A 12,471-nucleotide genomic window follows, 5' to 3' on the forward strand; every position below is an offset into this window, starting at 1 on the left:
TGTAGTGGAGTAAAAGTAAAAAGAAAACACTCAATTACAAATCTGAGGTACTTGTACTTTACTTAAGTACAGTACATGCCTAAATGTACTTAGTGCACCACCATCAGAGACATTAAAGAAATACTTCATCTGCAACGTGAAAATTTGTTGATTAATTAATCATGCCGTGTGACCTTGAATTCATGAAGAAAACTTTCTTCCTCTCGCATGCCTCCGTGAAAAAAGCCGACGTTTTGATAAAGTTTTGCTGTTGTTAGTTCGTTGTTTTTCATGAGGCATGCGAGAATATTCAAGGTAACATGGCATGAATAACTTATATATAAATGGGTGGGGGTTTTTTTTGATAAAATATTCTTTAAGTTGTTGCTATGCAACACTGTAATGTTACTAAAATGATACTGAATGGTTGTTGGTGTAGACCAATAATCCGTGGTACGTAATGGTCACTCTCCCCCTCTGTGATAACCAGCTCTGAAGTGCACTTTAACAAGACACTTCTTCAACTCATCCAGCTGACCAGCTCACTGATTTGCACGATGCAAATACAATGCAAACAAACAAACAAAAACCAAGTAACCAAACAAAAAAAGCATTGCTTTATTGTATTGATTCATACGTATACTTCAAGGACAAGTGATATTAATGTGAAAAGCAGATTATTAAGTGATTATAATTACCGTCATGTTGGTGGTGCAGTGGCTACTGTCAATATCTGAGGTGCTTTTGTGTTCTCTATTAAACAATAAATTAAAAAAGAATTCATTACAAATGTACAGCCTTTATAAAGTACAGTCAATAATATCACAAAATCCTATTACAGCAGTGTTTTCAAAAATGCCCTTGTATCACAAATAACATCAATGGATACTGTTGAAGCCAAAACTTCATCCTCTCAATGGCCTTCATTGTCTCTCTCTGAAACAGACTTTCTCTCACACACACAAGTACACGCTCTGGTCACCATCGTTTCATACTGCATTTACACAACGCTGCTGTTTTTGCAAGCCAGCAAAGGAAAGGTGAAATTACAGCTCTTTCACCTCGCACCAGCAAATCTAGGTTGCACATTACGCAGCTCGTACTTACAGTACCGTTATCTTCCTGACAACACAAGAAGATGAAAGACATTCGGGGAGTATTAGTTTAATAATTGCAGGCCTATCCTATGCAGCTGCAGATATCTTGTTATATAGTTTGTTGATACTTAACGTCCAGACTGTTTATTGAGAAGATGGAGCAGACAGAGATATGTAAAGATAACTATGAGCCATGACTAAGCTACACAGCTTGTGTATGGTCTATCCGGTCGAGCAGGCACTGATGCAGATATTTGGCTGAAAGTTCGTTGTGTGCACCATGTAAGACAGAATGCAGAGAAAGTTGAAGCAAAGAGTGAAGGTGTGTATAATACAAGATCTCACTGTAAATAAGAAACATTTGGCATGCTTTATAGGAGTCCTTTACTAATGTATATCAAGAAAAACAGAAGTCTTTATGGAATACCATGAACAAAATTATAATTTTGTACTTTTTTATATTGCAGTGTTGCGTAAAAAGCAGGCTACACAGTGGGTCAGGCTCCGTCCTGCTCTTGCAGTGTGTATACAGTAGGTGTGTGTTTATGTGCGTGTTAGCGTTGCACTGTTAAACTGTCCTGTCGGCTCCTGAGCGCTTCCGCACGACCTTCTCCTCACTGACCTGGTCCACTGCCAGTGTCTCCAGCTCTGCTTGCGGTGGGGCCAGAGGAGGGTTGCCATGTGGGATGCGGTGCGCCACGCCTACGTGAGCCCTGTACTGACGGTCCCGAGCGGGGCTGTGACGAGGGCTGGCCGTAGCCCCCAGTGGAACAACAGGAGGGCGCTCAGAGGCGATAGGAGGGATAACCGCTGGCCGTTCTCGCACAACCTGTGGCTCAGGAGAGTCTCTCCCAGCCTGCAGGAAGGGTGTGGGGTCGGGCATTGCCTCTACTGGCTCCCGCAGAACCAGCCGCCTACCGTCCGAGCCGAGGCGGTACACCTCTGTCAGTTCTGGGTGAAGAGGCTGGGAGAGACTCTTCTTCATGCGGCGCCGTGGGGTTTCAGGCTGCCTGTCCTTGGCCGGTGGAGGCGTGGGCTTGTATGACGTGACTGGACTGACATTGGGGCTGGCCTCAGACGAACTGCCGGCTAACAGCTTCTTCTTGGTGGCGTGAAGCTGTGAGGTGAGGTAAGCGATAGTGCTCGCTCTCTGCTCCAGCTCTCCTGACAAAACAGCCAGTTTGTGACTCTTCATCTTGAGCTCCTCCAGATATTTCTTCTCCCTTTCCTTTATGGTGTTTTCCAGGACGGAGATCATGGCGTTCTTCTGCTCAAGGTCCCGCAGCAGTTCTGTGTTCTCCTCCTCCTTCTTCTTCAGCTGCGCCTCCAGCTCCTCACACCTGCGCTGCAGCTCCCTGCAACGGACCTCACTGCTGTCTGCGCACACAAAACATAAAAGGTTACATAAACATGCGTTAATGTAGTAAATAACAGATGTAGACACCCTGCATTTGTCTACTTTTGTCTATCAGGCACTTAGATTACATGCCTTTTAAGACATTTTAAAGATAACTGTGACCAAATTTAAAAAAATAATGTGTTAGTCATAGGGGAAATAGGTCGCATCTATGGTCAGAACTGCACCTAATGCCATAGTATACTATGTTGAAAAAAGTCAAATTTTGACATGTGATAAACATGGCTGGAAATCTCATATTATAGCTTGAAGATTTGCATCATGGCATACAAAGTGGAAACAAAGGCCAAAAAAGATCATAATTAAGCATGTCAGAAAAATGACTGAAAATGCCATAGTATAGTATGTCGAAAAAAGATTGAAGAAAAAATTTTGAATGTCATAAAAATGTCAAATTTTGACATGTCCCAAAAATGGCTAAAACAGCATATTATAGCTTGTAGAAACGCGTCATAGAATACAAAGTGGAAACAAAGGCCAAAAAAAGCCAAAAACATCAAAATTTAGCATGTTTAGAAAATGGCTAAAAATCGCATACTATACTATGGCAAAAATGTCAAATTTTGACATGTCCCAAAAATGGCTACAAACGACATATTATAGCTTGTAGAGATGCGTCATAGTATACAAAGGGGAAACAAAGGCCAAAAAAGGCCAAAAATGTCATAATTTAGCATGTTGAAAAAATGGCCAAAAATCGCATACTATAGTATGACAAAAATGTCAAATTTTGACATGTCCCAAAAATGGCTAAAAACGACATATTATAACTTGTAGAAACGCGTCATGTTATACAAAGTGGAAACAAAAGCCGAAAAAATGGCCAAAAATCGCATACTATAGTATGGCAAAAATGTCAAATTTTGACATGTCCCAAAAATGGCTAAAAATGACGAATTATAACTTGTAGAGACGCGTCACAGAAAACAAAGTGGAAACAAAGGCCAAAAAAAAGCCAAAAACATCAAAATTTAGCATGTTTAGAAAATGGCCAAAAATCGCATACGATACTATGGCAAAAATGTCAAATTTTGACATGTCCCAAAAATGGCTACAAATGACATATTATAGCTTGTAGAGATGCATCATAGTGTACAAAGTGGAAACAAAGGCCAAAAATGGCTAAAAAAAGTGTATATTGTAGAGACAAATAGAAATACAAAGTGGAAAAAAAGCCAAAAAAGGCCAAAAACGTCATAATTTAGCATGTTGAAAAAATGGCCAAAAATCGCATACTATAGTATGGCAAAAATGTCAAATTTTGACATGTCCCAAAAATGGCTAAAAACGACATATTATAGCTTGTAGAGACGCGTTATAGTATACAAAGTGGAAAAACAAAGGCAAAAAAAGGCCAAAAACGTCATAATTTAGCATGTTGAAAAAAATGGCCAAAAATCGCATACTATAGTATGGCAAAAATGTCAAATTTTGACATGTCCCAAAAATGGGCTAAAAAAACATATATTATAGCTTGTAGAGATGCGTTATAGTATACAAAGTGGAAACAAAGGCCAAAAAAAGGCTAAAAACTGTCATAATTTAGCATGTTGAAAAAAATGGCCAAAAATCACATACTATAGTATGGCAAAAATGTCAAATTTTGCGATTCCTAAAAATGGCTAAAAGTAACATATTATAGCTTGTAGGAGACACGTCATAATGTATACAAAGTGGAAACAAAGGCTAAAAAAGGCCAACATGTCATATTTTACATTTAGCATGTCAAAAAATGTGAAAATGTAAATTATTTATCATCCATAAAAATGTTTTGGAAATTGTAATATTACAGCATGCTTTTTTTACAGTTGTACTTAATTTGACATCTTTGAAAATTATGTTGTTTTTTTCCTATATTACATGCTAAATTTTTGGGGGCACTATACTATGACGTGTCTCTAAAAGCTTTCATTGGCTGGTTGGCTGTTTTTGTTAGTGTGGCTTTGTCTTTTTCTGTTGATGTGTTTCTTTGTCCTGGGATGCATGTATGCATTTTTTCTTTTCTATATTAATTCCTGTTTGATTTGATTAAGCTTGGTATGGTGTGTGTTGTATATGTATATGTGTATTTATATGTAGGGGTATGTACATATGTATGTATGTATGTATGTACATGGGTGTATAACTGTATATCCATGTGTATATATGAATGTTTTTTTTGTGTATGAATATACATTTCTGTAAATATAACTATGTTAATATATATATATATATTATATGTACATATATATATATGTATATTTATATATATATATATACAAATAAAAATTGGGAAAAAAATGGGTAGGATTTGATAAATATTTACTTAATCCTCCTCCTTTTCTGATATGAAATACTTATGTTTGTTTACTAAATATGTATTGTGGATATCTGATGTTTTTTTATTGCCCATGTTTTTATTTATTTTTATTTGTTGTCTGATTGTATTTGCCATGTTTGAAATAAAGCCTATATTATGACGTTTTTGGGGGCACTATACTATGACGTGTCTCTAAAAGCTTTTCATTGGCTGGTTGGCTGTTTTTGTTAGTGTGGCTTTGTCTTTTTCTGTTGATGTGTTTCTTTGTCCTGGGATGCATGTATGCATTTTTTCTTTTCTATATTAATTCCTGTTTGATTTGATTAAGCTTGGTATGGGTGTGTGTTGTATATGTATATGTGTATTTATATGTAGGGGTATGTACATATGTATGTATGTATGTATGTACATGGGTGTATATACTGTATATCCATGTGTATATATGAATGTTTTTTTTGTGTATGAATATACATTTCTGTAAATATAACTATAATATATATATATATATATACACATATACATATATGTATATATATATATGTATATATATATATATATATATATATATATATATATATACAAATAAAATTGGGAAAAAAATGGGTAGGATTTGATAAATATTTACTTAATCCTCCTCCTTTTCTGATATGAAATACTTATGTTTGTTTACTAAATATGTATTGTGGATATCTGATGTTTTTTTATTGCCCATGTTTTTATTTATTTTTATTTGTTGTCTGATTGTATTTGCCATGTTTGAAATAAAGATCTGTCAAATTATATGTCATTTCCAGTCATTTTTTTTCAATATGCTGTATTATGATGTTTTTGGCCTTTTTTTCAACAGGCTATATATATATGTACAGCAGTGGATCTAACAAATCATACATATTTTAATTTTTATTATTTTCGTGAAATCATATATGGATTCATGACAATAAATATGAGGGGAAGAGAAGAGTGAGTGTGAGCAACCATCTTGTGTGACAACATAACGTTAATTGAGCATTCAAATTCATTTGTGTTTACGTATTAACTATGGTATGTAATTACACAAAAGAAATACTGGACCAATCATGAGTACACTGAGGGCAGTAACTTACTATGGACAGTGTGTCAGCTGACAGAATGATCCTGTGGAGACTCATCTGCAGTGGGCAAAGAGCTCCAGTCTCACATTACAGCTCTGGTAGACAGAGAGGGCACCGCTCCTCTCTGACCTTGATCCTTCTGCAGCCACCCTGCCCTGCCCCACCCAGTTATAGCTTCTACAGCCATGTTTGTTTAAGTGCAAATATGCAGAATAAAAGAAAATGGTATATTATTTCCATAAATGTGTGTACATCACAAAGTGCAAGTTTCAAATTCCAGTTTACATGTCCTACATTCAGTCTTCTCTAAAACACAGGGATGGTCATAAAGATGCTTTCCCTGAATTTTTTTGTCGGGGGTGGTAGTAAATTTTTACCCCAGTCAGAGCAGCTGAGCCTTGCTGCACTAAGCAGGTTGCAGGCCGTGCATTAGAGCTGTGACAGATAATCTCATTTCCTGCACTCCAATCTCTGCGATTTCCCACGCTAACATGATAGTGCCTCTAACCAGAGGCTCCTAACAATACTGCTCAGATCTGTCCCAGCCATGTTGAAAAGCCTATAACATATAGAGACCCTAGTGAGACGCAACATGCTTCCTGATCAGTTACACAAATCAATGGGGTCATCAGTAGCATGTAAATAAATTAAACTGTATGTAGCCTGCTGGGGCCTCCCTGACCGCACTCTGCTGTACCTGAACCAGTATAAAGACAGTGGAGCTGTGGCCTGAATTGGACCAGTGTTGTGACTCCGTGCCATGGCCATGGCAACGTGGGGGGAGGGGCAGTTGGCAGTGAGAAGTAGGAGCTTTAATGAACAGCAGGGAGTCCCACATTGTAATGCTTCCTAAGTGGGACTTTTGTTACCAGGAAACCTACAGAGCCCCCTGCTCTCGGGCCTGTCCACTGACCTCTATCTTAGCCAAAACATGGATTTATAGCCTTGACTGTTGTTGAGTTTGTCTGCCGCTGCTGTGCACTTTAACAATTTGAATCACTAGTTTAAAACTAAAACCATACCGTGAGATATAACTAGAATTACTATAGAAATAAAACCAGATAGAAAAGGCACAAGTACCTGAGGCATTTCTAAGTCAAACTAATCTGACAAAGTGCAACGGCAAATTAACAGTTATGGTAACTAATGATACTAGACAATGAATGTTGGTGGCAAAACTCATGTGCATGTGTAGTATACAGTACAATGGAGACTTACCTGAGGGATCAGAGCTTCTCACAGTGAGCTCGTACGTCAGATCTGTGAGAAAAGGAGAGGGTAAACTTACTTACATGTCTGCGTCACATGAGGTTGCAAGAGGACAGGAATCAAACAGCATACTTCTCACAGACTGTCTAGCAGCAATGCATGATTGGGAATGAAATGTCAGTGCTTTCCATATGGCCTGTGGAGCATTCATTTAACAAGATTAGTGAGAGTTCCAAGTCAGCTTTTATTGACAGGTGAGCCAAGGATACGGGAAATGAGGGCTAAAGAACAGTGTCCTGCTTTCCTGGGTGAGCATCTTTATATCCTCCTCCCTTTGAGGAGGAGTATATCTATTTACTGATACTGATGCTTAATGTAGGTTTTGCATCCCTACAGTCCATGGTGTGCACACTAATGCTCGAGTACTTTTTCAAAGTCAGCATATTCTCTCTATAAGGTTTAATAGTGGCACTACAGCATCTTGTTGACTTTTGGTCTCAAATATCTATTTAAGTTATACAGCTGTCCCAGGTATAAATTCAAGGATAGTTGGATCATTATTTGGATTAATTGTTTATTTTATTGTTTTCAAGTATCCCATGTCTTCTCTAAGACAATGTTCCCAGCCTGGGGCTCCCAACCCCCATTGGGGGTCACCAAATCCTCTCAAGAGGCCTTCTTGATTTTTAGCAGCGAAGGAAAACCTTTTACAAAATTACAATAGGCCTGTATCTCAACATTACATGCATTTCTATAAAGAAAACTAAAGCAGATTGTTATTTTTAAAGTTTCAAATATTATTCAAGATATACTTAAGAAAGTTTTGCAACATAAGAGCACAGTGATGACCTGAACTCAAGCTATAATTCACAGAGCCTTCAGTCTCTGTTAAACAGAGTCAGTTAAACAACCAAAAACTACATATTACAGACAAAGAATTGTATTAAAACATTTCTGTATTCTCTCTGATGCAATATTCACAGAAAATGACCTGCTCAAAATTGATCTGTATCTCTCATTTTTCACAAACTGTCTACAATTATTGTTAACTTTGTGGGTTACAGTTTATCACTTCTTTATTATACATTGAATATAATCCATGGAATATGTCACTTGGTCAGGGTTCGTGAGTTCACTCAATTTATTCACAGAAAAGGGGTCCCTTAAGTAAACAGGTTAGGAACCTGTTTACTTAAGAGAACCACTGCTTTAACATGTTCTTTAAGGTGCTGATTTTACCCATAGACTCTGGTTTTACCCAGCAGCACAAAAAGATAAGAAGTGGCCACTTGTGTCTGTACTCACCTGTGCACTGCTGCTGTAATCTGCGGATCTCTGCGTGAAGCCCCTTCAACGTGTTGGCATGGTCCTGTTGGAGGAAGAGCAGGTTTTTCTGCGCACTGTGCAGCTGATTTTCCAGTGTGACATTTGACGACGCCATGGCTGATTATGTTTGGACACACACTGGCTTTGCAACCTCCAGACACAGGTGACAGAAAACAAGGAGAGACAGAGAAAAAGAGAGAAGACGATAAACAAAAGTTAATGCATCTAGCAAAGAGGCTGTTAATTCTCACCTGTTTGCCTATAAACATCTGGGTTTTGGGATGTGTTCCAACTTTGCTCTGTCTGCCAACTGGCCAAGACAATCTGATTTAGATGACAGAACGAACTAATCACTATTGGATAATGCTATCAAACCCATTCGCAAAGGGAGCCAATTGGCTTTTCAACTAATCAAGCAAGTGAAAAAATTGTAACTTTGCTTGTTGATAAAAAGAGCATACTAAGATAAAGACAGGATGCACATATGTTCAAATGCAGAGCAGGTGCATTGGCTATCATCGTGAATAAGGCTGGGTCAATGCTATGCAGAGAAAGGCTAAGCAACTATAAATAGACACACTCCAATTGTGCTTGCTGTAATTATCGACCAGCAATCACTGACATTAAGCTATTGATTGTGATCTTAGGAGTGAGCAGAGTGAGTCTTTAAAAAATAAGACATCTGAAAGGTAACACTGATTTAAAATACACTCATTTGGTCTATACTGTATAGAAATAATATAGGACATACGGTGAATATACTCTTCCTCAGCACAGAAGATCAGTTACACAATAAAGTTCAAATCTTCTGGAATTAAAGAAGCAAATTAGAAAGTGTAAAAACTATTCTTCAATTGCATAAATAAATAAAGCAGATGGCAGGAATGACATGTCTTTCTGCTTCAAAAGTATTCTCATGTCCATACCATGGTCAACAGTGATAAACACTTAAAAGAAAATCAAAGCTGAACACTTTGACAGACATCGCAATGACACTGGGTGTGGCACAAAGGCTGCCAGTCTCAAGCAGGCCTCCTCCCTCCCTGTCTTACCCCACCTTCCACCTCCCTCCCTTCACTGGATGTCCTTGTTTCCAGAACCAAGCACACACGAGAGAAAACCATCACTCAATCCCAACATCTCCACCCTCTGCCAGACTGTACTGGGCTGAGAGTTGAGAGCACATTGATCCATGCAATACCCCTCCTGAGTGCAGAGAAAGCCTCTCCCTGCATACATAAGTGTGCTTCAATAAAACATCCCAGAGCTTCTCGCTCTTACATCATCAGCTCACAAACATGAATAATATATCTCATGACACCCCGCTGGACACACTTCCCAGTTTCAACAGTCTTTCATGGCTTACAGAGGAAAAAGTAAAGCATGTGAAAACCAAAACACAGACTAGTAATCACAAATAGAGCCACTGATGTATCATAAAGACTGAGGAGATAATCTATTATTGATGAGTAATGTGGAGTCCTTCCGATAAACCCTGCAGTGCAAGCATATCTCTCATCACAGCTCTTTCCTAGAATAGCTTGGGCAGCTTTCCATTAGCAAAGGCATGACCTCACCTCAAAACATGGCTCATGCCTTTACGTAGAGGTGACAGTCCTATTCTGTACTCCTATACAAAGGTATAGGAGTACAGAACTTATGTGAATTGAAGAGAGACAATATACTGTAGTGTATCTCTTTGTTCAGAGACAAAGTAAGGTGTAAATACATATATTTGTCTACTTTAGGAGGCGGAGGTAAATGTCAGTGACATGTCTGTTTGCTTCCCATTCTCTTCCTAGTACACAAACCAGCATTTCCCCATACAGAGGACATAAATAATCAATGAACTGCAGCAGCATGAAACATTAGCCATTAGCTACCATCCTTAGCTTAACAAGATCTTAGCAGTCACTGGTCTTCCTGTTATGAAGTTTTTTTCTATGCACACACTCTCCATGCTTCAGTTTGGTTTTGACTGTGTGGACTATTGCTTGTCTTTGCATGTCATCTATACATTTTGTTGCCTTTAAGGGAGAACTGCTTTTTAGAATTTAATCATCAACCTATTCAAACCTAACACACGTTTGTGTTTGTGGACCCTTCAACATTTAAACACATGACACCACAACAGTAATATATATATATATTAAAAAAAAAAGGGCAAACAGATGAACAACTGAAGGTTAGCCAGTAGACACATTATAAACTCTGCCTACAGGATATAAACTGCGTGTTACCCGGCAGGCATACTTTAAACGGCACTTCCAATTTCAGCACCTGCATTGCGGACAGCACCCCAAACCCACATCTCACATCAAACTGCTGCTGGTCCTAGTTAGCTGCCAAAGGACCATTACTCCACGCAAATGCTATTGTCAACAGACAGCGATATCATTTAGGACATGACCCTCTTTATTATTATCAAACATAAGGTCTGTGGTGGTAATCCAGGAGCTGGAGAGAGGTGCCTGCGAACGACTTCGAAACATTTCACTTTCCTCGTTGTTTTATGACCTGATGTGAAGTAGGATGCCATCACTGCATTTCCCCCGGTCATCACAAAGGCTGCCCTTGCAGCTAATGTTATGTACTGCAGCTGTCCAGGGAGGAGCTGTCCAGTTTCAGGAACCGAAAACAAGCTAGCCCCAATAACGTGCTATTCTTCACTGAATGGGAACAACGTCACACTAAACTCCATTCACAATTCGTCACAAAATAATACCCTGTTATACACAAAAGGAAATGCACCAACCCTAGACTATAAACAATGTGTTTGGCGTTCTGGAGGTGTTCTGGTAAATTCGGCAAACGCCGAATCCACCCAACCGAGACCTAATTTCGAGAATAGCCCGGGGTTTAGCAACATTGGGCAGGTGCCACGCTATTATTGACGAATTATGACGATGAAACAACAGACACAACAGGCGAAACCTTTATAAAGGGTTAATATGTCAATGAAGTCAACCTGTTTGGATGAATGCCGAGCGATACCCGTTAACATACGCAATAATAAACTGTACTGCGTTTGCCGATAAGCACAGTGAAAAAAAAATGTCTTTAAATGAAACAGTGTCTCCATACAGAGGAAGTACGTATGAGGCGTTAATTACGTTAGCCTAGCAGCACAGCTAACGAGGCTACAGCAGCACATTATCTGATGGAGGGCTTACCTTATGGCTAAAAATACGCGGACGTCGAATATCCTGTAAAAGGCTGTGAACTGTCGTTGAACAGACAAGCCTCACCGGCTAAGAGCGTTGTGTCTTGCGGGGCATGTCGGTGATGCTGTCAGGGGCTCGCCTCGTTTGGTCGGGTGAGAGGGGAGGGTGGCTGTGTCAGTTTCCTATCATCTCCCTGAGCTACTAGACAAAATAAAGCGATGCATCATGGGAAACCAAGGAAATCATATGTAGCCCAAAGACATTCGGTTATATTCAATCATATCAGTCAACATTAGCAACAAAGATTCCAGCTTTTTTTTTTTTTTAAAGTACAATATAAGCCGTAATGTAAGTGTTACTGACCTTATCTTGACTTGAAATGTTGAGCAACGGTTGTCAGGGACGTGCTACAGTTTTTAGTCACCAGCGTCATCACCATAGCAACAGAATATGTCACCTGTTCCACAGTGATGCTTCCACGCCATCTAGTGACAGAAGCAGGATAAAGCATTACTGTAATAAGTTAGATATGTGACAATTTATCAACGCTTATTAAGCTGTATTTAGGTGTCAGATTCAATGTCCATCATGTGCCAAACTGTCAGAATGTAGTAATGAGATGAAACAGATGGAAGCTGTTGGACAGAGTGGGCCTACAGCTGGTGGACAGCAGAGGGGAGTGTTGCCCAACAGTGGCAGATTAGGGATACTACAATATGATAATGTGATCTCTCATTTTCACACTTCTTTTGTCCATCTTGTTTTTTTTTAATTTATTTTTTACCAGATCTCACAGTGATTGGTTTTATTGTGTTCATTGCTGCGATTTCTTGTACGTTTATGCATTGTCTGACCTTAACTGATTTTTTTCTGTCATATAACTACCAAA

General features: G+C 38.9%; 1 protein-coding gene across 1 annotated transcript; it reads right to left on the minus strand.

Annotated features, from left to right (window-relative positions):
• Nucleotides 1-294: 294 nt before the first annotated feature.
• On the minus strand, nucleotides 295-11,841 carry ccdc92 (coiled-coil domain containing 92). Its single transcript, XM_042488702.1, has 4 exons — nucleotides 11,592-11,841; nucleotides 8,398-8,569; nucleotides 7,102-7,143; nucleotides 295-2,453 (listed from the first exon to the last, which is right to left on the minus strand). Exons 2-4 carry the CDS (start codon nucleotides 8,531-8,533, stop codon nucleotides 1,645-1,647), a joined length of 987 nt encoding a protein of 328 aa, XP_042344636.1. The 5' UTR covers nucleotides 8,534-8,569; nucleotides 11,592-11,841; the 3' UTR covers nucleotides 295-1,644.
• Between the last annotated feature and the right edge of the window lie 630 nt (nucleotides 11,842-12,471).

Source organism: Plectropomus leopardus, chromosome 6 (assembly GCF_008729295.1).
Source record: "Plectropomus leopardus isolate mb chromosome 6, YSFRI_Pleo_2.0, whole genome shotgun sequence".
Lineage (NCBI taxonomy): Eukaryota > Metazoa > Chordata > Actinopteri > Perciformes > Serranidae > Plectropomus > Plectropomus leopardus.

Bases quoted from the DNA above. Each gene is read 5' to 3' on its own strand.
- ccdc92 (XM_042488702.1), bottom strand. From the start codon at position 8,533: ATGGCGTCGTCAAATGTCACACTGGAAAATCAGCTGCACAGTGCGCAG. The intron at 7,144-8,397 runs GTGAGTACAGAC...CTTTTCTCACAG, and splicing joins ATTACAGCAGCAGTGCACAG to ATCTGACGTACGAGCTCACT. The intron at 2,454-7,101 runs GTAAGTCTCCAT...TTGTGTGCGCAG, and splicing joins GAGAAGCTCTGATCCCTCAG to ACAGCAGTGAGGTCCGTTGC.